The sequence below is a fragment of the Anguilla anguilla genome, chromosome 10 (genome assembly GCF_013347855.1).
Source record: "Anguilla anguilla isolate fAngAng1 chromosome 10, fAngAng1.pri, whole genome shotgun sequence".
NCBI lineage: Eukaryota > Metazoa > Chordata > Actinopteri > Anguilliformes > Anguillidae > Anguilla > Anguilla anguilla.
Window position 1 is genome coordinate 24,355,700 of NC_049210.1, and position 25,435 is coordinate 24,381,134.

Genomic DNA, 25,435 nt, shown 5'->3' on the forward strand with positions numbered 1-25,435 from the left:
GATAGTAGTTGGCTTACTGACGTTTATTAAGTCCAAGAAATGGGCAACCAAAACAACCAAGGCAAAGTATGTAAAAATACAAAAAAGCAACACAGACAACAAAATCAAATGCAGCAAAGTCCCCATGTGCTGCCACACAGTTCAAAACCCAACTCTAAAACCCCCTTTCCTGGCCTGACAACCAGGTCTTTATACAGCCCAATCATTAGGTAACTGGCCGCAGCCAATGTAAATATGATGAACCACAGCTGTGGCCATGCCTGTAAGTGCTGCCCCCTGGTGCACTGCAATGTATATATAAAATGAAAGGAATATTTATTTTTTATTTTTATAATATAAAGCGCAGGCTGTTATAGAACCAACTCCGCTACATTCAACGGTCACAATTCCAGTGATAGGGGGCCCCCTGTGGGAGTACCACTACCTTTTATTCCACAATGACCGTGCAGAATCAAAGAATCTTCCAAGATTGTTAGATCACTATACTTTTATCACAATATAGGCTGGATTACGGTAAATATTTTAAGTTCATAGTTGTTTAAGTAAATAGGCTACTAATGTCATCACTATTAAAGTCTACGTGGCAGTGCCACCGCAAACCCCCCACCCCCCTGCCCCCGGCCTCCCACCCCTAACCCCAAAAGCTCTGCTTATGGCTGTGTCTCAAAGTTATAAGCCATATTGCACAGTATAAACCTGTTATTATTGATACCTTCAATAAATTTCATCTCCACAAATATTCAATTCAATTCAAAAATCTTCATTGGCATGAAAGTAATGACACAATATTCCCAAATATACATGAATAAAAAAATATTTCATATTGGATGGCTTATTTACAGTAACTCAGGCTCCCTTGTCCTTTGTTCTGTGACATGCCATGACATACACTATATGACCAAAAGTATCTGGCCACCCCTTGGTCTGGGGCTGTTTTTCATGGTTTGGGCTAAGCCCCTTAATTTCAGTGAAGGCAAATCTTTGCTACAGCATACAATCACATTTTAGACGATTCTGTGCTTCCCTAACAGTTTGAGAAAGTGCTTGCCTGTTTTACCATGACCATGCTACCAGGCACACTGCAAGGTCCATATAGAAATGGTTTTATCAATAATTATGTGGAAGAACTTGACTGGCCTGCAGTCAAGTTCTTCCACATCCTTCCTTATCCTTTTGGATCAATTGGAAAGCAAACTGTGAGCTAGGCCTGATTGCCCAATCAGTGCCCATCTTCATTAATGCACTTCTGGCTGAATGGAAGAGTGGAGGTTGTTATAGCAGCAAAGTGTGGACTAACTCCATATGAGTGCCCATAATTTCAGATGTGATGTTGGATGTCAGGTGTCCACATACTTTTAGCTATGTAGCGTATCGGCACATCATATGCGTGGTCTATAAAGACACGGTTTCTCTCCCTAAGGCATGATTAGCTAAGTCATCCAAAAGCAACAAATATGCCAATGTTAGATTGGGATGCGCGTTTGTTATGTGTCATTGTCAATTATCATAAATCACTTTGATCAGTCAAAGAAATGAAATACACACATTCCCAACATGGTATCGTAAAATAAAATTATAAAGTAAAAGTGTGTGAAGGGAAAAAACATTGTAAATTGAAATAAAAATAAAAACAAGTTTTTGAGAAAAACTAAACTAAACCACACCTACCATACCTGCTCTTAAAACTAAAATCAGCTAAATTAAAACTGAAATCAAAAGCCAATGAAAAATTTGTGATTATTCAGATAGGTTATGAAGTGATAGGAGTTATTATTACTCCCGACCACCAGAGGGCAACAACCTCCTACCTGTAATTTACACTTGTATTGTCTTGCTTAGACAGGAGGATTTAGTAGAAGACGGTCAGCCATTTTTAAATCTAATGAGTTGAACTAGCTGCAGACTTACATAATGCTGGATGTACATGTTAACCGTGCTTTGCTACAGTAGTAAATAAATACTTACATTTGCTGAACCCAAGTTTCTTCAGTTTATATTAGAAACATTACATGGTACAAGAAGTGGTCATGGAAAGTGCGAAGCTGCTTGATGTTGTGAGTTGAACTGGAAATGTCGACTACGAGTGGTGGACCTTCAAACAGCGATTCATGCTGTACCTGCAAGCCCTTGGATTGGATAGCAAACCGGATGCACGGAAGATTGCACTGCTACTTACCATCATGGGACCTCAAGCATTGGAGGTATTCAACCTGTTTGTGTACACCAATGCAGACGATACGGAAGTTCGACACAGTTGTGGAGAAGTTTGATGAACACTGTTCACCAAAGAAAAATGAAACGTTCGAACGGTACGTGTTTCGCTTGTGCACGCAGCAACATGGTGAGAGCATTGATGTTTTTTAACGGACTTGAAGTTGAAAGCTAGAACGTGCAATTTTGGAGTGCTGCATGATTCAATGATCCGTGATCAACTTGTTCAACGTGTTCGGAATTAATGACAAAAAATTGAGAGAGAGGTTACTACGTGAGATTGAACTTACCTTAGCTGGAGCCGTGAAGATATGCCACACCAGTGAATTAGCCCTGCAGCATGCTAGAACATTCGGTGATGGTGCGAGGTATGGTGACAAAAACAGCAGTAGCCACAGTGTCGGGACAGACACAGAAACAGAGAGCATGGCTGGCAAAACGGCAAAAAGATTCTGAGACTTTTAATTGTAAAAGATGTGGCACTAGACATGCGCCAAAACAATGCCCAGCCTACGGCAAAGTCTGCAACAAGTGTAAAGGACAGAACCACTATGCAAAGCAATGTTTTGCCAAGGGAAAACAAAGCCGAGGTGAACATGTGCAGACCGTGCAAGAAACTACTCTCTGTGATTCGTTCTTTGTGGGCATGGTAGTGCAGGAACATTTCACTCCTAAAGGGACTGAACAGTTAAGTGTGAACAGAGTTGAGCAGGACAAGTGGACAGTGCCATTGCATATAAACGGAGCTGTCATTCCTCTCAAGCTGGACACAGGAGCAAAGGCCAATCTGATGACTGAGCTCCACATCAGAGCCAAGAAGGTAAAGCCACGCATTTATCCAAACTCTCTTCCACTTGAAGCTTACAATGGACAGCCCATCAACACCAAAGGCACATGCAGACTCAAGGTGAGAGTTAAAGGAAAAGAACACAACCTCATGTTTGTAGTAGTTCCAGAAGGACATGACTCACTGCTAGGTGACAAAGCATGTGAAAATGTAGGCTTAGTCAAGAGGGTGTGCCACATCAACGCCAATGCACAGAACAGCATAAAGTCAATAGTGGATCAGTATCCAGACATCTTCAAAGGGTTTGGTGTCTTACCATTCACCTACAAGATACAGCTAAAAGATGACGCACAGCAAGTCGTCCATGCTCCCAGGAGGGTTCCAGCGCCACTACGAGACAAGCTGAAGCAAGAACTCGACCGAATGACGTCACTGGGCGTTATAAAGAAAGTGGAGGAGCCCACGGAATGGGTAAATTCGATAGTGTGTGTCAAGAAACCGACTGGCGACCTACGTGTGTGCATGGATCCGAAAGACCTGAATGCCAACATAAAGAGAGAACATCATCAGATTCCAACCAGATATTAAATAATAAGTGAGATGGCCGGTGTAAATTCTTCAGCAAGTTGGATGCATCCCAGGGCTTTTGGGAGTTGAAACTGCATGAAGATAGCATAAAGTACTGTACATTCAATACACCATCTGGCCACTTTTCTTTCCAAAGGATGCCTTTTTTGGAATCTCCTCTGCTCCCGAAGTGTTCCACAGGACCATGGAGCACATCATAGAAAGCATTGACGGGGTACGTGTGTATGTGGATGACATTGTCCTATGGGGATCCACACTGGAGCAGCACAATGAGAGGCTCATCAAAGTGCTACAAAGCATCCAGAAGTATGGACTGAACCTGAACAGAGCAAATTGTCAGTTTGGTGTGACAGAAATCACCTTTCTGGGAGACAAGCTGTCCGGAGCAGGTGTGGAGCCAGACAAGAGCAAGGTGAAAGCAATAATGGAGATGCCCAGGCCCGAAGATAAAAAAAAGGTGTGTTGAGAGTGCTGGGAATGATCAATTTCATTGGCAAATTCATACCTAACCTGTCCTCAAAAACAGTGCATCTGAGACAGCTATTGCACACAGTGAGTTCAAGTGGACTGACAATCATGAAGAAGAATGGACACGACTGAAAATCACTCTTACAACAGAACTGGTGCTGACGTTCTTCGACCCGTCCAAAAAGACAAAGATATCCACTGACTCATCGAAAAACGGGATTGGGGCTGTGTTACTACAGGCTAATGGAGAAGATTGGAGAAGAAGAACAATCAAGAACAATGACCACAGCTGAATGTCGCTATGCACAAATTGAAAAAGAGTGTTTAGGACTAGTATATAGATTCGAGAAATTCCACAGCTATGTCTATGGCCTACCAACGTTAGTGGCAGAGACAGACCACAAGCCCATAATAGCCATCATCAAGAAAAAACCTCAGTGAGATGTCACCGCAAATTCAAAGACTGATGATGAAGCTACAACACTATGATTACGACCTGATCTACACGCCAGGTAAGAACATTGTGCTCGCTGATGCTCTGTCCAGAGCGATGACCCAGATTGAAGCACACAGCGAGAGTTCCACAGAGAGAGACTGATGTGAATTTCCACATGAACCTGATCACTGAATCACTGAGTCTGACATGAAATCCAAGCAGATTGCAGCTGAAACAGAGAAAGACACAGGCCTACAGAGAGTCATCAAGAATCTGAATGAAGGCTGGCCTAGGGATGAATGTCAACAGTATTACAACATCAGAGCATAACTGAGTGTCGTCAATGAGCTGCTACTCAGAAAGAACAGAATTGTCATTCCTCAGTCACTGAGACCAGATATATATATATATCACATGCACAATAACTCTCTGCTGGTAACTGTAAATTTTAAAAGAAATTAAATGGAGAACATAGGCTCAGTCCAGTGGCAAATACCATGGTTACGCGATTTTAAATTATGTGGTGTGAACGACATGGGTCGTTTTTAAAAGTAGATGTAAACAGGCGGTCAAAAAATAGGATATAGGCAAAAAATCTGAACCGGGCATCAAGTCTTAAACGTAGAACACATTTAGAGGGATTTTGAACCATCCCTCTACATAGAACCTTTCAAGATAGTTGATATCCTTAGGATTGAGTTTATAAACTGCCCTTTTCCATTCAGAACACAGTTTTTTCATAAGGTTGGAATTTTTAAGTATTTTTATTGCAAAACAATTAATTTGTTTTCGCATGTTTGATTATTGTCCTAACAATGCTCTGTGGTATGTGTGACTTTATGTGTTTACCCTTTACCTGATTTGTGTGAGAAAAATTAGTATTACTCAACAAAACAAGTATTTTAATGATAACTATTAGAATAAAATTATATATTTCCCCAAATATTCATATTCTTCAGCATAAAATTTGTATTGTTCATTTTATACAACCTTTTTTTCTCATTTCTATCAAGGCTGCCAATAATTCTTGAACTCAGTTGTATACGTAAATGCACATATACTGTATATACACACATTTTGATTTTGTGTCCAAATACCAAATTACCTAATATGATTTCTCCCACGGATTGGCTACCAACACAGTCTCCACACAAAGGCCATCTCTGAGGATACCTGAACTCCTGCTAATGCTGTATTTCCATGACAGGCATTATTGACACCATAATGGCAGGCTTTTAAATTGGCTGTGACAGTACATTCTGATTCTCACCTCAAGGCCTCAGACTACTGCAAAAACAGAAAGAACTCTTCTGAATGTCAGGTGCACCATGGTGTCACAGGCAGAGGGCTAATGAGAGTGACATTCATTACAGGGGTGTCAATAGTCTGACACGGACATGATCCCGAAGAAATGCCAAAGGCCGGGGACACATTCTCTTGACCCACCACGACATATCGCCTTAGCATCATGTCAGATTCACAGAGACAGAGTTCATAGAATATGGGAATTGTCTCTTTCCACCCGAGTACATAGGCCTTTCTTTACGCATAATAGCATTTAGCTTTTATTAAGCTGTCACTCGGGGAAAAGTGTGCTTCTCTTTCATTAAAAACAAATGATCCCCTAATGAATTAAGCTTTAATGAAATCCTTGCACATTTCCAGCTCGTCATATTCCTCTCGTTTCCCATGTTTTTTGTTTAGCCTCGTGTATCTTGTCTTTGTTCGTACAATCTTTGTTCTCTCTCTGTTCTCTCCCCACAGAGTAGGCGTGCCTGTGTTGACAGCCCCAGCAATCTCCTGATCACAGCTGATTTCCCTCACCTGCTCACTCAGCATCCTGCACGCTTTTACTCTAGCATTCTCCTAGTATTTATTCTCGGTTCACCCGTTACTCATCACCAGATTGTACTCGGTGTAGTTACGCGTATCCTCGACTCCTGTGTTAGTGACAATATTAAACTTTAGCACTCTTAGGAAATTCAGTTCTGGCCCGTGGCTAGCTCACCTACCTGCCTTTTCGTTCTCCTTTAGTGTTTTGTTCTTTTCCTTGTCTAATTGTTACCCGTCTTTTGTCCCCCCAGCTCTCCCCAGTCTTCGTGGTCGTTTCTTGTCTCGTCTTTCATCTTGTTTATGTTTGGCAGCCATCCAGTCCAGTCCAGTCCAGTCCGGTGGTAGTCCTCGTCGGATCTAGCCTGGTGCCGTCCCCTCAGCAGCTCCCCTTCCTACCCGTCCAGTGATGGTTCCGTGTCCAGCTGCACATCGGCTCTCCGGTTCCTGTCCAGTCAAGTCCTGTGCCAGCTTTTCGCCACTACCAGACCCACGCCAGCTCCCGACCCCGTCAAGATGAGCACCTGCATCCGGCTCCATTCCAGCCTCCCAGCCTTCCTCAGTCCGAACCTGCGTCACCATTCGCATTCCTCCTGCTTGACTCATTGTCATTGAAAATAAACCTCTCAGTTTGAATTCCCAAGAAATTCCTGTGTCTGAGTCCTGCATTTGGGTCCACCTGAATAGTACCGCATAACAGCTCTAATTAAATGAAAGGGAATATGTATGTGTTTTTGTGGGAATGCAAACATCCTATTGAGTGGATCTACATTACTGACCTCATCTTTAAACCTGGCACTGCAATAGCATTTCTGCAGACCCTACACTTTTTTAGAACACTTGTTGGATCTTCTTTCCTCCAGAAACACAAGTCCTATCATGTAATATTACAGAATCAGATCAGGATATTTACTCGCACAGCTCAGAATCAAAAGGTATATACATCCATCTTGTTTATGGCCTCCAGCTATTATCTATACCCGCTGGGTTTGAACTGGGTTTCAGGGGGTGCTGGAGCATATCCCAGCATGCATTGGGCAAGAGGCAGGAATACACCCTGGACAGGCTGTCGATCTATCACAGGGCATATGCACCATTCACTCACACACTCATATCTATGGGCAATTTAGAGTCTCCAATTAGCCTGTGGGAGGAAACCGGAGTACCGGGAGGAAACCCACACAGACATTGGGAGAACATGCAAACTCCACATTCCACACATACAAACATGCAAGCGAGATTCAAACCCACGACCTTCTTAATATTATAATTCTTGAGAACTTCTGAGCATGGCTAAGGCATATATTTGCTGACAGACCTTGCTGATATACTGTTTCCTTTACTGTCAGAAGAGGAGAACAACAACATTGATTCTCTCTCTGTCTCTATCTACTGAACACAGATAAGATTTGTTCGTCAATATGTTCCTGCTAAAAATATTTCACTTAGATATGTTATTTTTTTTAATTGAGTGACTTTAAATAGTTTACTGATATTTTTTTAATGAGGATATTTCGCACTGTAACGTAAGAGTTCTTTGGTAACTTCAGCAGGGTTTGTGTTTCATGCACCGGATATGATGTGAACTGGAACATTGCCAAAACATGGTGGATAGTTGAATATTGTTTTAATGTCGTCCTATCCCCGTACAAGAAAACATTACATACTGTAGAGTACAGAAAAAACATACGAGAGTTAATGATTACTCATTTAGGCACTGTACAACATTGTGTGATAATGTTTTTGCATTATTTTTAAATCTGAAATCAATGTTTCATTTTAAACCTTAATAAGGGGCACATTTATATGCTTTATAATGGACAAAAAGCATTTTACTCATTTTTTTTAGATATTTTGGATATTTCTGGACCCCTAGACATTTTACACCGCTGCACTAATGGAAAGCTTGTAATTCCCACTTGAAAATGATGCAAAAGTGAGTTTCTTGAGTCAAAACAGTTGATTTGTAGTGAAATACAAGATCATGTTGTGATCTACAACGATGCATAATTCAGACATTTTGAATACATTTGGAGACACTGAGTACACTGCTTACTTTTTGCTTCATAATTTTAGCAGTTCTGCATACCTACCATTAAATTTTATTCACTTGTGGTCAAGGAGTTTTTTTATCCAGGACATGTATAATTGAACCTGTTTTATATGTGATCTCTCAGTATTGCATTACAAACCAAAAAAGAGAGAAAAAAAAAAACATTTTTGCTTTTATGCCTAGACAATTGCATTTCTGGCACTTTATTTGTTCCTAAATTATTAATATAAACAAATCTAAAATTAATATTGTAAATGGTACAAAATGACTTAAATATCCTGCTTCATTTAAGCCATTTTCCAAGTCTCTGTGATGCTCACATCTGGAGTTAAAAAGCTTTAAATAAGATACCCCCTAAATGGGCAAGGATTGGGCATATTTGGCATGTGTGCAAAGGGGTTAAATTGCTAAAGAAATAAAAATATGCATATAGGTCCGTGCAACTGTCTCAAGTTGGAATGTGGAACATTGTCTGCACTTTCTAACACGTGAAAGTGAGGTCCAGGAAAATCAGTGTGCTCAGCGAGTGCTTCCCACTGGGATTCTTTTCCCTCAGCAGTAGTCTACAGTCCTTAGGTGAAATCATGTCATCGATGAGCAGTCGGAGCCTGCAGTACCATACCCATGGGGTAAAGGTAGTTGGCTACTCAGTTATCAAATAATGCAAGGCACCTTTTGTTGGCACTATGTCATTTGGGGAGTGTGATTCACAGTCCAGTTTAGGTAAAGAAATTGACTATTTTGGTTTTAGCTGGTTTTAGCAGCTTTTAGCTTGGTGATTTTGTCACTTTGGATTAATGAAGTCATGAATGAGCAAGTGTCAGAAGCATGTGTGGTTAGCTAATGTTAGGTTATCATTTAGTAAAACTGAAGAATATAAATTAATCAGAATTCATCTTGAACATTTATCTCCTGAAACTGACTTGAAAAAATATGTTTCTAATCAACTGGTAAAATAAATTTGTATGTAATTTAAAGAGGGTCTGAGCAAAAATAGTAGCATTAGCCAACTTCTGGCTTGGCCCATAGGTGACATAATTTATGGCATTTTTTCATAGAGTACCCTCAATGTAGTTAACTACTTCTTAAAAGTAAGTTCGGTTCAGTCTTTTCTCTTATTGGTAGCTGTGCTGTAGCTGAACTACATCCAGTATCAAGTAAATGGTAGCTACATTTTCAGAGTAGCTTACCCCTACTCTGGCTATCCCACAGTAGCCTAGTAGCCTAATTGTGACACACGGACAGCCTATGTAGCATATTCTTATGTAGGCCTGCTGCTCAGATCTGTGAATAACATCCATCCATTATCTATACCTGCTTATTCCTGGTCAGGGTCACAGTGGTGCTGGAGCCTATCCCGGCATGCATTGGGCGAGAGGCAGGAATACACCCTGGACAGTTTGTCAGTGCCCACACACCACACCATTCACTCACACACTCATAGCTAGACTCACTATTTAAATTCTCCAATTAGCCTAAACTGCATGTTTTTTTAACTGCAGGAGGAAACTGGAATACCCGGAGGTAACACACGCAGACACGGTGAAAACATGCAAAGTCCACAAAGAAAGGCCCAAGCCAGGATTTGAACTAAGGATCTTCTTGCCCTTGTGAGCAACATTTTATGTGAACTTTGTAAGGCAGGGCTAATGATAGGCTTATTTATTGAGTGGCTATGTGTGTTCTGGCTGATCAACTAATAATTTGAAAAAACTCTGGCCCAAGGCCTAGCTTAGTTGCTGATTTAATTTAATTAATTAATATTGGATTGGCTGTTTATGTATTACAATTTATTTGTTTTCATGTAAGCCATTTCCATAACAAACATGTGCCTGCCCGCAGCAGATGGGTTCCCCCTCTGATCCCGGTTCTGCTCAAGGTTTCTTCCTGTCATCAGTCAGGGAGTTTTTCCTTGCCACTGTTGTCCTAGGCTTACTCTTTGGGGGCCGGTTCTCTGTAAAGCTGCTTTGCGACAAAGCTCCTTTGTTAAAAGAGCTATACAAATAAAAATTGATTGATTGGTTGACCCATGCTGTAGATTGTACAGTCTATATTTTAGAGTACTGCAGAGTCTACAACTCCCTTGGTAAGTACAGCCTATGCTGTGGGGTGTATAACTTCCTTAGTAAGTACAGCTCATACTGTGGGGTCCATAACTCCTTTGGTAAGTACAGCCCATACTGTGGGGTGCATAACTCCTTTGGTATGTACAGCTCATACTGTGGGGTGCATAACTCCTTTGGTAAGTACAGCCCATACTGTGGGGTACATAACTCCTTTGGTAAGTACAGTCCATACTGTGGGGTGCATGACTCCTTTGGGAAGTACAGTCCATACTGTGGGGTGCATAACTCCTTTGGTAAGTACAACCCATACTGTGGGGTGCATAACTCCTTTGGTAAGTACAGCCCATACTGTGAGGTGCATAACTCCTTTGGAAAGTACAGCCCATGCTGTCGGGTGCATGACTCCTTTCGTAAGTACAACCCATACTGTGAGGTGCATAACTCCTTTGGTAAGTACAGCCCATACTGTGGGGTGCATAACTCCTTTGGAAAGTACAGCCCGTGCTGTGGGGTGCATGACTCCTTTCGTAAGTACAACCCATACTGTGGGGTGCGTAACTCCTTTGGAAAGTACAGCCCATGCTGTGGGGTACATGACTCCTTTGGTAAGTAAAGTCCATACTTGTACTGTAGGGTCTATGATTCCTCTGGTACTGTAAGTACAGCCTTGTACTGCAGGGCCTATGATTCCTTTGGTATGTCTAGCCAGTATTATAGGGACAATAGGTAATAGGTAATAGGCTTTTGGTAATTACAGCATTGTACTACAGGGACTATAATTCCTTTGATAAATACTTGCTACCTCCAGCTTCATCTCCACCTGCAACCTCCACCTTCAACTCCTGCCTCTCCCAGTCCCTCAATTCACTTTGTCCTCTTGTCTCCAAACCAGCACGCTCCTCACCCCCCTGCCCAAGGCTGACTGAGTCACTACGCTCGAGCAGAACTTCACTGCGGGATGCAGAGAGGAAGTGGAGGAAATTCCGATCCTCTGATGACCTGACCGCATATCATACCTTGCTGGCGACTTTCACATCTGCCCTCACATCAGCTAAAGCCTCATTTTTCCAATTTAAGATCAGTGCATGTGTCTCTAACCCACACAAACTATTCTCCACCTTCTCTTCCCTTCTCATTCCTCCTACACCCCCATCTCCCTCTTCCCTTTCTGCAGATGACTTTCTGGCCGCCTTTGAAGGAAAGGTGGCTACAATCCGGAACTCCTTTGCCCATCCAGTGAGCCCCCCAACCCCCCGGGACAAACCCACAGCCACACTGACCTCCTTTGAGATGCTGGAGGACTCCGATGTACTACAACTCATCACCTCTCATCGTGCAACCACCTGTCCACTTGACCCCATCCCATCTACAGTCCTCCAATCCATTTCCAGCGAGATCCTTCCGTATCTGTCCTCCATTGTTAATTCCTCTCTTGCCTCTGGTCATGTTCCCTCTGATTTTAAGATGGCTTGTGTTACCCCACTCCTCAAGAAACCCACCTCAGACCCCTCTGATGTAATGAATCACCGACCCGTATCACTTCTACCCTTTCCGTCCAAAACCCTTGAGCGAGCAGTGCTTAAACAACTAACCTCTTTTCTCCATCAGAACAACCTGCTAGACTCTCACCAGTCTGGCTTCCGATCCGGGCACTCAACAGAGACTGTGCTCCTGGCTGTGACGGAGGTACTCGCCGCTGTCCTGATCTTTCTTGACCTGTCTGCAGCATTTGACATGGTCAACCACAAAATACTCCTGGCTGAGATGGGCATTGCTGGGACTGCCCTGTCTTGGTTCGCTTCCTATCTTGCAGATAGGTCCTACCAGGTCACCTGGATGGGGTCTGCCTCTGCTTCTCATCCCCTTGTTACAGGAGTACCACAGGGATCTGTACTGGGTCCTCTGCTGTTCTCCATATACACCAAATCTCTTGGTTCAGTTATTAATTCACATGGCTTCTCCTCCTATCATTGTTATGCAGATGACACGCAACTCTTCTTTTCTTTCCCCCCTCGGCCTCACAGGTCGATAATATCTTCCTGCCTGGCTGACATCTCCACCTCGATGGCCAGCCACCACCTGAAGCTCAACCTCAACAAAACTGAGCTGCTCCTCTTCCCATACAAGACCTCCTTACTACGTGAGCTCTCAATCACGGTTGATGGCACCACAGTGACTGCCTCTCACTCTGCTAAGAGCTTGGGGGTGGTCCTGGATGACCAACTGGACCTCAAGGAGCACATCAAGGCAACATCACGATCCTGCAGATTCCTTCTGTAGGGGACATGCCGCTACTTCTCATAGTGGGGCACCAAACTGTAGAAGATATACATCAATATCCTCACAGTTGGCGCCAGCATGTAATAATCAGTCTCATAATAATTATACAAACTATAAATTAGCAATTCAAATTAATAATTAAATTAATAATTATTAAAATTACACATTATAGTCAATCTTAACCAAATCATAATATCATTAAGCAAATACTAAATTAATATAAATAATTTAGCTAAGGGGGTGTGTCAGGGTTCTGTGTCTTCCCCCTGTGTTTCCCTGTTGGGCCGCCAGATGGCGGCACCTCGGGTTTGTGTTCTGTTAATTGTTTTATTGGTTCTCGTTATCCCATTATTAGTTGCGTTTTTGTCTCGTGTTCCCCTCCCTCTCTGTGGCTTGATTGCTCATTGTGCCCTCCTGTGTCTCGTCTGCGTGGCTCCTATTTAAGTCTCCCTCTCCCTCACTCAGGCGCTGGATCCTTTTGTTTCGTTACCTGTTTGTGGTTTGTTTCCTGGTTCCTACCTACCTGCCTGCCTTGCCTGTTAGTTTCCGTGACCTGTTTGTTTCTGTTCCTGCCTTTTCCCGTTCACCTGTTGCTTTGGTTAGTTTGGTTTGGTTTGCCACGCTACCTGCCTGCCGGTTTGTTCCTGTACCTGCCTGTTTTCCTGGTTACCTGTTGTTTGCCTGCCTGTGCCCTACCTGCCCTGTTTCCCTTCGTTTTTGTATTTTTGTTTTTTTGTTTTCTTGTGTTTTTTGAGGATTTTGTTATTTGTGAATTTTGCCCTGCGAGGCCTTTTGTTCCCTGTTCCCTGTTAGTTTATTAAAGTCTTGTTTTCCCTTTTTTGGACTTTTGTTTTTTCACTCTGCGTTTGGGTCCATCCCCGCACCCCTCGCCTGACAGAAGGATCCAGCCAGATCTGGACCCAGCAGAGTTTTTTTTTTTTCTTCCCCCCTTTTTTTCTCTCCTCGGGGTTTTTTGTTTTGTGCTGGTCATGCCACCGGTGTTGAGCAAGCCGGTGGTGGCTGGGGAGGCCTCCGGCCCGGGTCCTGCCGTTGGGCAGGCTCCCCTGTCCAGTAGCCAGTGGGCGGACAAACTGCACGATACGTGCCAGGGGTCGCGCCCCTTCCTGGACTATGTGGGTGAGTTCCGCGCCGTGGCCACTAAGGCCAACCTGCCCCTGTCTATCGTGTGCCAGCTATTTAAGGACAACATGAGGGACCCCCTCCACGGCGGGCTCATGTACTCTGGCGTGGACAAGTGCGGGGACTTCGAACTTCTGTTCGCTACGGCCCTGCACTGGGACGAGTACCTCCGGGGGGTGGCAGATATGCCCCCTCTGGCAGAGAGGTACTCACTACCCAGTGAACCGGACCCCGCCGTCCCGCCGGAGTGGCCCGCCGTCCCTCCGCCGGAGCCGCCCGCCCTGCCAGTTGTCCCTCCGCAGGAGTTGTCTGCTCAGCCCCGCGTTCCGGAGAAGCCTCACGCTTCTCCCCGCGCCCAGGAGAGTTCTCCTGCCCAGCTGGGTTCCCTACGGCTGGGGTCCACGTTCCTGTCTCCGGCCCAGCCGGGTTCCCTGCAGCTGGGGTCTGTGTCCCTGTCTCCTACCCAGCCGGGTTCCCTACGGCTGGGGTCCATGTTCCTGTCTCCTGCCCAGCCGGGTTCCCTGCAGCTGGGGTCTGTGTCCCTGTCTTCTGCCCTGCCCGGGCCCCCTGCCCTGCCTGTCTTTCAGCAGGGGCCATTGCCGCCTGTTCGGTCCGCCGCTCCCCGGGAGCAGTTTCCAGCTTCGCCCCGCGCCCTGGAGAAGCCTCACGCTTCGCCCCGCGCCCTGGAGAAGCCTCACGCTTCGCCCCGCGCCCAGGAGAAGCCTCACGCTTCGCCCCGCGCCCAGGAGAAGCCTCACGCTTCGTCCCGCGCCCAGGAGAGTTCTCCTGCCCAGCTGGGTTTCCTACGGCTGGGGTCTGTGTCCCTGTCTCCGGCCCAGCCGGGTTCCCTGCAGCTGGGGTCTGTGACCCTGTCTCCTGCTTTGCCCGGTTCTCCTGCCCTGCCCGGTTCTCCTGCCCTGCCCGGTTCTCCTGCCCTGCCCGGTTCTCTTGCCCTGCCCGGTTCTCCTTCCCTGCCCGGTTCTCCTTCCCTGCCCGGTTCTCCTTCCCTGCCCGGTGCTCCGGCGCCCCCTGTAGCTCCGGCGCCCCCTGTAGCTCCGGCGCCCCCTGTAGCTCCGGCGCCCCCGTCCTCCAGTGTTCCCTCGTCCTCTAGTGTTCCCTCGTCCTCTAGTGTTCCCTCGTCCTCTAGTGTTCCCTCGTCCTCCAGTGTTCGTCCTTCCCCTGGTGTCTTCGCTCCCCCCAGTGGTCGTCTCTCCCCTGGTGTCTTCGCTCCCCCCAGTGGTCGCCCCTCCCCCGGTGTCGGTCCTCCCCCCAGTGGTCGCCCCTCCCCCGGTGTCGGTCCTTCCCCCAGTGGTCGTCTCTCTCCCGGTGTCGTCGCTCCCCCCAGTGGTCGCCCCTCCCCCGGTGTCGTCGCTTCCCCCAGTGGTCGTCTCTTCCCCGGAGTCCGTCCTCCCCCCAGTGGTCGTCCCTCCCCCGGTCTCGTCGCTCCCCCCAGTGGTCGTCTTTCCCCCGGTGTCGGTCCTTCCCCCAGTGATCGTCTCTTCCCCGGAGTCCGTCCTCCCCCCAGTGGTCGTCCCTCCCCCGGTCTCGTCGCTCCCCCCAGTGGTCGTCCCTCCCCCGGTCTCATCGCTCCCCCTGGTGTCCATTCTCCCTTTGGTGTTCGTCCTCCCAACCGTGTGCCCGTGTGTTCCCCGGCTCCCCTGTCTAATTGTCTGCCCGCCTGTTTGTCTGTTGGTCTACCCGTATGTGTGTCAGCCAGTTTGTTGGCCTGTTTGTCTGCCCCCCAGGCCGTCGGCCCATCGGCCAACGTGTTTGCCCGCCTGTCTGCCTGTCTGTCTGTGTGCCAGTCCGCGTGTTTTTTGTCTTGTTTGCCCTTGTGTCAGTCCCTGTGCCAGTTTTTGGGCTCACCCCTCTCCTTCCCTGTCTGCCTGTCCCTTTGTGTGTCCGTCGGTGTCGCCGTCTGCCTCCCCGCCTGCTTGTCCCTGTGTCTGTCTTTGTAGGTCTCCCTATTGTGCCAGTGTCTGTCAGTCTTTCCCTCTCAGTCTTGCCCTACCCAGTCCAGTGTTGTCGTGCCCCGTCTCAGTCCTGTCCTGTGTCTACCTCGCCCCAGTCCAGTCCTGTATGTTCTGCCTTGCCCCTGTCCAGGTCCCCCCTGGTTTCCTGAGTCCCCGTGTCGCCCGAGTGCGGGCCCTGAATTTCCCCGTGTCGCCCGATGTGCGGGCCCTGAATTTCCCCGTGTCGCCCGATGTGCGGGCCCTGAATTTCCCCGTGTCGCCCGATGTGCGGGCCCTGAATTCCCCCGAGTCACCCGATGTGCGGGCCCTGAGTTTCCCCGTGTCGCCCGAGAAGTGCGGGCCCTGAGTTTCCCCGTGTCGCCCGAGAAGTGCGGGCCCTGAGTTTCCCCGTGTCGCCCGAGAAGTGCGGGCCCTGAGTTTCCCCGTGTCGCCCGAGAAGTGCGGGCCCCGAGTTTCCCCGTGTCGCCCGAGAAGTGCGGGCCCCGAGTTTCCCCGTGTCGCCCGAGAAGTGCGGGCCCCGAGTTTCCCCGTGTCGCCCGAGAAGTGCGGGCCCCGAGTTTCCCCGTGTCGCCCGAGAAGTGCGGGCCCCGAGTTTCCCCGTGTCGCCCGAGAAGTGCGGGCCCCGAGTTTCCCCGTGTCGCCCGAGAAGTGCGGGCCCCGAGTTTCCCCGTGTCGTCCGAGAAGTGCGGGCCCCGAGTTTCCCCGTGTCGCCCGAGAAGTGCGGGCCCCGAGTTTCCCCGTGTCGCCCGAGAAGTGCGGGCCCTGATTCTCCCCCGTGTCGCCCGGGTCCTGCCCAGCCCTGAGTCTCCCCCGTGTCGCCCGGGTCCCGCCCAGCCCTGAGTCTCCCCGTGTCGCCCGGGTCCTGCCCAGCCCTGAGTCTCCCCGTGTCGCCCGAGTCCTGCCCAGCCCTGAGTCTCCCCGTGTCGCCCGGGTCCTGCCCAGCCCTGTGTCTCCTGTTTCCCTAGTTCCTGAGTTTTGTCCCAAGTTTTCCTGTGTTCTGTTTCCCTGTCCCCGCCCTCCAGTTTACCCCCTCCCAGGGTCGGCCTCCTGGGACGTCAGGAGCCGTCCCTTAGGGGGGGGGGTACTGTCAGGGTTCTGTGTCTTCCCCCTGTGTTTCCCTGTTGGGCCGCCAGATGGCGACACCTCGGGTTTGTGTTCTGTTAATTGTTTTATTGGTTCTCGTTATCCCATTATTAGTTGCGTTTTTGTCTCGTGTTCCCCTCCCTCTCTGTGGCTTGATTGCTCATTGTGCCCTCCTGTGTCTCGTCTGCGTGGCTCCTATTTAAGTCTCCCTCTCCCTCACTCAGGCGCTGGAACCTTTTGTTTTGTTACCTGTTTGTGGTTTGTTTCCTGGTTCCAACCTACCTGCCTGCCTTGCCTGTTAGTTTCCGTGACCTGTTTGTTTCTGTTCCTGCCTGTTTTCCTAGTTACCTGTTGTTTGCCTGCCTGTGCCCTACCTGCCCTGTTTCCCTTCGTTTTTGTATTTTTGTTTTTTTGTTTTCTTGTGTTTTTTGAGGATTTTGTTATTTGTGAATTTTGCCCTGCGAGGCCTTTTGTTCCCTGTTCCCTGTTAGTTTATTAAAGTCTTGTTTTCCCTTTTTTGGACTTTTGTTTTTTCACTCTGCGTTTGGGTCCATCCCCGCACCCCTCGCCTGACAGGGTGAAGGTATTCATTAAATTCTTTGGATTAGCAGCAGCTGACTCAATTCAACACAAGGTAATATAAATGCAGACAACCGTGTAGATATAATAAAGTTTATTAAACACAAAGTACCAAAAAGGCAAAGCACAATTCTCTACAATTTTGTATAACAAACTATGTGAGTGCATGTGTGTGTAGGTGTTGTGTGCGCGTGTGAGTATGTGGGTTGGCGGGCTGTACTGCCAGCAGGGTGTTGTGATGCGTCTAGTGCAGTCTGCTAAACGAGCCATTGCATGTAGGGATGCCTGCAATCTCCCTCCTTCAGCTTCTGCCGCTGTCCACCCCAGCCGGGGTCCAGGAAGCAGCGTGTAAGTCTTCTGTGGTCAGTACATAGCCTCTCCCTCACCAAGACTCCTACTATGTCTCCTCGTGGCAGCCCATGGTAACTGGGGTTCCACAACCCCAGGCTGAACCAGTAGGGGATCTCGGAGCTGCAGTGGTCCCTAGAGGTGTTACGCCAACCACTGCCCCACTGCCACGTGGGTAAACCATTGGGTGGTACGATGGCTAGGGGAGTAAACCCTGAGCTCAAATCTGCAGTTGGGGATAGGCACAGGCGGAGTCCAACAGACCGGACCACCGGCAGTCCCCTGCAGCTCCAGCCAGACGAAGGTCGTCATGAGCTCCTCATGCCACCGGAAGTATTCCTGGCGGAGTGAAGATGGTGGGAGTGAGGACTGCGCACCCGCACCCTCACCTTAATCCTTTCCCTGCGCAAGCCCCTTGCCCCACCCCTCCCACCCCAAAGCCCTGTGGCGATATGGAATGGCGGCAGGTACAGGCCAAGGATGTGGCTGGGAGTGCCTAGCCAAACCATGCACACAGGCGGCAATGGAGTGATGGTCGCTGAGATTGCGGGATGGAGCAGTGTGTCTCCTCGGCAGCTTCCATTGCCTCTGAGCAGCCCCACACTGCTCACCCCTGACGGGGAAGGACCTAGAAAAGGTGGTCCAAAAATTGTCTGCTCCCCCAACTCCGGACGGTAAGCCGCAACCGTCGGAGCATCCCTCTTTGCAGTCGAAGAAACAAAAAGAAAAATATTTACTTGCACATCGCTTCGTGGAATGTCCGCACGCTCCTGGATATGGCTGAAACACCTGACAGGCCCCACCGTAGAACAGCACTTGTGGCCCTTGAACTTGCGAAGTATAACATTGACATTGCAGCACTCAGCGAGACCAGGCTACATGGAGAGGACTCCCTGACAGAAGTTGGTGCGGGGTACACCTTCTGGAAAGGGGTCCCCGAAGGTACACGCCGCCTCCATGGAGTTGGCTTCGCTGTGAAGACCCATCTGCTGCAGCGCATCCCAGAATCCCCCACTGGCATCAACGAAAGGCTGATGACATAGCGCATTCCTCTTACAAAGGGACGCTGTGCCACCCTCATCAGCGCCTATGCACCAACCCTGGATGCAGAGAATAACATCAAAGAGGACTTTTACAGAAGTCTTGACTCCATCATCCAGAAAACCCCAGCAGACAAACTCATACTCATGGGAGACTTCAATGCTAGAGTGGCTCAAAACACTGGCACCTCCTGGATTACATCATTGTCCGTCAAAAGGACAGACAGGATGTTCTTATCACCCGAGTCATGCGCGGGGCTGAATGTTGGACTGATCATCTTATGGTCAGATCCAAACTCCTCATAGATATTTAACCCAACCGCCAAAGGACAGCCCCAAACAGAAAACTCAACTGCACAGCACTGAACAACCCCACCACCACAGGCAACTTCCGACGGCTCCTTGCAAGAAATCTTGATCAAGTTCCGGAGGAATCCACTGATTGGTCAGCTCTGCGCACAGCTATCCACAGTGCAGCCTCAGAAGCGCTTAGTCTACCAAGGAAACGTCACCAGGACTGGTTTGATGACAACTCTGCCAAAATACAGTCACTCCTGCAAACAAAACATGAAGCCCACAAAGCTCTCCTGTCCAACCCTGGATCCTCCACCCTGAAAACCACTTTTGCTGAGGCAAGAGCTGCGACCCAGCGTGCTCTCCGGATCATGGAAGACACCTGGTGGGTGCAGAAGGCACAAGAAATCCAAGCCTTTGCAGACTGCAATAACACCCAGGGCTTCTATGATGCCATCAAAGCCTTATATGGCCCCAGGAAGCAAAGTAATGCCTCTGTCCGATCAGCAGATGGGGACACTCTTCTCAAGGACCGTCATGAGATCCTTGGCCGCTGGGCAGATCACTTTGAGACCCTCCTCAACCTCACCAACCCTGTTGATCTTCACATCCTCAATAAACTTCCAGACCTTCCACCAATCCTGCATCTCGACACTCCGCCACAGTTCTTTGAAACCCGCCAAGCCATCAGGGGCTTGAAAAACAACAAAAGTGCAGGACCTGATGGCATCCCGGCAGAGGTCTTCAAACATGGGGGGTACCTCCTCACACGCCGCCTACACCTCCTGATCACAAACATCTGGAAGTCCGAGATCCTCCTGCAGGACTGGAAGGAAGCTAACATTGTGGTCATTTACAAACAGAAGGGGGACAGAGCAGTTTGTGGGAACAGCCGGGGAATCTCCCTCCTCTTCACTGCAGGGAAAGTGCTGGCAAAAATCATCCTCAACAGACTGGTGGAACACATTTCGGAAAGTGCTCTCCCAGAAACACAAAGTGGTTTCCGGAAGTCTAGATCCACTACTGACATGACCTTTGTCTTACGGCAGCTACTAGAGAAGAGCAGAGAGCAGCGCAAAGACCTGTACGTAGCCTTCATCGACCTCAGCAAAGCCTTTGACACCATAAGCCATGAGATGCTCTGGAAACAGCTCTCCAAACTTAGGGTACCACCCAAGTTTCTCTCCGTCCTGCAGCAACTGCATGATGGCATGCAAGCCAGAGTCCTCACGGGAGGACTCCAGTCAGAGTCCTTCAAGGTCAACGTTGGGGTGAAGCAAGGCTGTGTCTTGGCACCGGTCTTGTTTAATCTCCTCCTCTCAGCCATCACCCACCTCTTCCATCATGCCCTGGGACACAGAGATGGAGTTCACCTGGAGTACCGCCTTGACGGAAGTCTATTTAACATCCGACGGCTCCAGGTCTATACAAAGACAAAGACCTGCCAAATCTGTGAGCTTCAATATGCAGATGACTGCGCTGTCTTGGCACATAGCCCAGAGTCCATGCAGCATGCCCTAAACACAATCTCTGGCCTATACTAGTCCTTTAGTCTCCAGGTTAACATTCAAAAAACTGTCATGGCACAATTTACTATCCAACTTCCTTCACCCCCCAGCTTCCAAATCAATGGTGTTCCACTCAAAGTAGTGGGCCAGTTCACCTGTCTTGGCTCCACACTTTCCTCAGACTGCTCCCTTGACACTGAAATAAACAGCCGCATCAACAAAGCCTCATCAGCCTTTGGGCGACTCCACAGAAGGGTTTTTGAAAACAAAAACCTGAAGGTCAGCACCAAGGTTGCCGTATACAATGCGGTATATGCCTCCACTCTGCTCTATGGGGCAGAAACGTGGACCCCATACAGACGGCACATCACGAACTTGGAGGCCTTCCACATCCGATGCCTTCAAAATATCCTCGGCCTGTCTTGGGAAGATCGATTCCCCCATACTGAGATTCTTTCCATGACCAACTCCACCTGCATGGAAGCAGCAATGGCTAAAAAACATCTTCGCTGGATAGGGCACACCATCTGCATGCCTGGCCACCGCCTACCCCACCAAGCCCTCTATGGGCAACTCAGCGCTGCAAAACGGGCCGCTGGTGGACAAAAGAGGCGCTACAAGGACTACACCAAAGACCTCCTGAAGCGCTGCAACATAAACCCCATCCAACTAGAACCTCTGGCACTCGATAGATCGTCATGGCAGGGCACCTGTGCCAGGGTGGCCGAACAAATACATCACACCATGCAACAGAGGAGGACCGAAAGACGTGCCCAACGACACCAGAGGGCTGCCGGCATTACTCCAACATCTGGGCTCCCTTGCCCCACCTGTGGACGAGTGTGTGGCTCACGCATCGGCCTCCACAACCACATGAAGTGGCACCAGCGTCAACGACGCTGCCAGCTTGTGCCATACAGCCACTACAGATGATTCAGAATTCCGCTGCCCGACTCATTTACAACCTTCCCAAATTCTCCCACGTCACTCCTCTGCTGCGATCACTCCACTGGCTACCGGTCGCTGCCAGGATCCGGTTCAAAGCCCTGACCCTTGCCTACACTGCAGCCAACAGGAAAGCCCCGATCTACTTGCAGGACATGATTCGATCCTATATGCCTGCTCGACCACTCCACTCTGCAGCAGCAGGGCACCTTGTACCCCCTCCCACCTGACCAAAGGAATCACAGAGCTTCTCTACCCTAGCTCACCAGTGGTGGAACGAACTCCCTGTCCCTCATCGAACCTCTCCCTCACTACCCATCTTCCGCCGTGGCCTGAAGACTCATCTCTTCAGACTATACCTGGACGAACTACCACAACTCTGTATATTTCACCCCCACCCCCTAAATCCACCCCCCCCCCCCCTTTTTCATGACACTTGTTACATGTTCCCCCATCCCAGCACTGTTTGGTAATTTGTATTTGTCCTAATACTGTAGCTTATTCTTCTGCCTAGTTGGCTTTGCAGAGGTCAGAATAGTGTTCACTGTGTGAACTAAACTGTGTTCTTGGCTAGAAATAGCTGTACAAAATAAGTATTGTATCTTATTGAACCTGTGTTTTGTAGTTGTCCATGACCATGAAATGCACTTTTTGTATGTTGCTTTGGATAAAAGTGTCTGCCAAATAAATGTAATGTAATGTAAAATACAATGCATACTGTGGGACCTGCAATTCTTTAGGTATGTACAGCACTGTGTTATGCATGATTCTCTTGGTAATTACCAGAGAAATAGAGCCTGAACTGTTGAGGCTATGATTTAATTAGTAATTACTAGGGCAATTCCTCACTTTGTAGGAGAGAGGGAGGTTAGAGGGGATTGGGAGTTAAGGGGTATGAGGTAATACCTTTCAATGACTGCCTAGTAATACAGCTGTCACTCTGGATCTGAGATAACTGTTGTTTCTACCTGCTGTCTTCCTTTCATCAAAACGGCTGCTGATGTTAAAAATATGAATAAGCGTAATGATACTGAAAATGCTTACAATACAGTCCATACTGCCTTACAGTCAAGCTGTTTGGTGTTCTCAATCTATAGATCTCTGAATTTTGAATTTTGTGATGTTGAGGTCTTAGCAGGATGGTAAATGGACTGCATTTATACAGCGCTTTTTATCCAAAGCGCTTTACAATTGATGCCTCTCATTGATGCCTCTCACCCATTCACACACACACTCACACCAACAGTGAAAGGCTGCCATGCAAGGTACCAGTCAGCTCGTTACTGTCATGGTTCTGTGTTTTCCTGTCTGTGTTTCCCTTGTTGGGCCGCCAGACGGCGGCACTTCTGTTTTGTGTCCTGCTCCCCCCTGTTAATTGTATGATTGTTTTCAATTGTCTCGTTATTCCATCATTGTTCCCACCTGTGTCTTGTGATCCCCTCTTCTGGTTTGATTGTTTTTTGAGTTCACCTGTGTCTTGTTACCCCCTGTCTATTTAAGTTCTTTGTCCCCTTGACTTGGGTGCTGGTTCCTTGTGTTTGTTCCTGACTTATGTTTGTTGCTTACCGTATGTACCTGCCTGTGTTTTTGACCTGTTTGTGTTTTTGAGTTCCTGTTGTTTTCTGTTTTATTAGATTTTTTTGAGTTTGTGTTTTTGCCCATCGTGGCCTTGTCTGTTCCCTGCTTGTTTGCCTGTCGTAAGTAAAGTCTTTGTTAATTTTCCCTTTTTGAGTTTGCGTTTTTTTTCCCTCTGTGTTTGGGTCCCCCCTACCCGTACCGTGACAGTTACGAGTAATTAGGGGTTAGGTGTCTTGCTCAGGGATACTTTGACACGCCCAGGGCGGGGGATCGAACCGGCAATCCTCCGACTGCCAGACAAATGCCCTTACCTCCTGAGCTATGGCTTCCCCTATGATGAAAAAAGCAGACAGGGCTTTCCCCTTATTGAAAACATGTGGGCCAATGCTTCCTGAAACTTGTTAGCTACAAGGGGTCACTAATGTGCAATATCAGTTCAGCTATGAGGCTAATGTATAATTCACATTAGTGTGACATTAATGCACTACTGCATTAGCCAGCTAGCGTACTTGTCCCTCGCTATCCCCCAAATAGCAGTTAGCGAAATGAAACTGAAACAAATATGAAGAATATGTAAAGAAATTACATATATAAGCAACTGATTCTTTTAAGTAATTTCAAGAAAAACTACCTCCGTCATGTCTAAAGCAAGTTAGGTCTGTACATTGAGGAAATCACTTGAGTAATAACTAGTTTATCCAAATTTATCCCAAATAGGATTTAGCCACCTGGGCCTTCCTCATTTTAAAAGATCAGCCTCCAATCCTCACAGAGAACTCCTCAGAAGAATGCATGCTCAGCGTAAGTGCAGGGTTGAAAATTTTATTTTTATTTTTAAACATAAAATTCCTCTGAGATTCAGAACCTCTTTTACAAGGGAGAACTGGCCAAGGGGGAAGCACAAAACCATTTGGTTTGGAGTGGAAATAGCCTACCATGGTGAGGGAAAACATGGTTTTTAACACTTTGAATTTAACTTGAGCTTATCATCTAGATTTATTTTAGCTATGAATTAATGATGAGCTGCATCTAAAATTTGGCCTGGTCAGTCTCATCATAGAAGATACTGCTGGTAAGAACTGCCCTTCATCCACCCTGCCCCAGCCGTCCCACCATGATGTACCCCATGCATCATCTGTGGGGTACCTCTGCCACCACTGAGAATTTGACTTAGCAGGTCTAGTTCCCTGCCCACTCCTCCCTGCCTCCCTTAGATGTTAGCGCTGAAACTGTCTGTGCTTACCTGATGCCTTTGATCTGGGAAATATTGTGATGAGAGAGTCTGGACAGGGAAGAGATGACCTGTAATAAAGAAAAAGACAGACTGGTCAAACATCTGCCACAATAAACACTGGTTGAACATCAGCTACACACGATAAACACACTGGTTGACTACGTAAAAAGCACACTAGACAGATGTGAAGGTAAAACACATCTGCAACAGTGGTTATTACAGAATGCAGTTAGCCAGACAATTTGAGGCTTTGTCAGTCCCAAAAATGAAGTGGTGCTATAACATTCTATTAGTGATTCAATCATTTGATCCAATCAGTGTTTTGCGTGGTAGACAATGTTGTATGCATAATAGTGATTGATTTACAGCCCATGGTAGCTCCATCTATGTAGCTCTTGCTATATGGTTTATGAGTCCTCTCTCCCATTACATTGCATTACATTACAGGCATTTGGCAGACGCTCTTATCCAGAGCGATGTGCAACAAAGTGTATGACCATAACCAGGAACAAGTGTATTGAAAACCCTAGAGGGAAGTACAGTTCCAAGTGCAGGGAGCAACCGCATAGTTTAACTGTGGAGGGTGTTGCCAGGGGAATCCCAGTGTACCGGTGAGAGACGCTGTTCATCATGGTGTTATAATCAATGACCGACACGCTGTGTTGCAGCTGCAGCTCCTCTCAGATGCCCCCCCCCCCCCCCAATGAAAGGTGCCTTGTATCACCCCTCAGCTGGCCCAGACTGATCTGAGGTCAATCAAATGCAATCAAATTGCCAGCTGTTCCAACTATCACTCAGGTGCATGGGAAGGAAAGGAAACCCCTGAATGCCATAAATCTCTAATACCAGGAGAGATGGCACTGTTGTATCCTCAACGCTGGGAGAAATTAAACTGCTGTATCCCCCAATACCATATTTTTGACAGCACAGGTCTACTGTCCAGTATGAGGCGATACACCGCTGTTGCATCCTCCAACACCAGGAGAGACCACAC

The 25,435-nt window shown here is 47.7% G+C and overlaps 1 protein-coding gene across 8 annotated transcripts in view; it reads right to left on the bottom strand.

Moving 5' to 3' along the window:
- LOC118206911 (guanine nucleotide exchange factor VAV2-like) overlaps positions 1-25,435 on the bottom strand; it is a 164,759-nt gene that overhangs the window by 62,856 nt on the left and 76,468 nt on the right. For all 8 annotated transcript variants that reach the window (XM_035380075.1, XM_035380072.1, XM_035380070.1 and 5 more), the window contains one exon: positions 24,451-24,509. In XM_035380075.1, the coding sequence (XP_035235966.1) occupies positions 24,451-24,509 (59 nt within the window). The remainder of the gene's footprint in view (positions 1-24,450; positions 24,510-25,435) is intronic.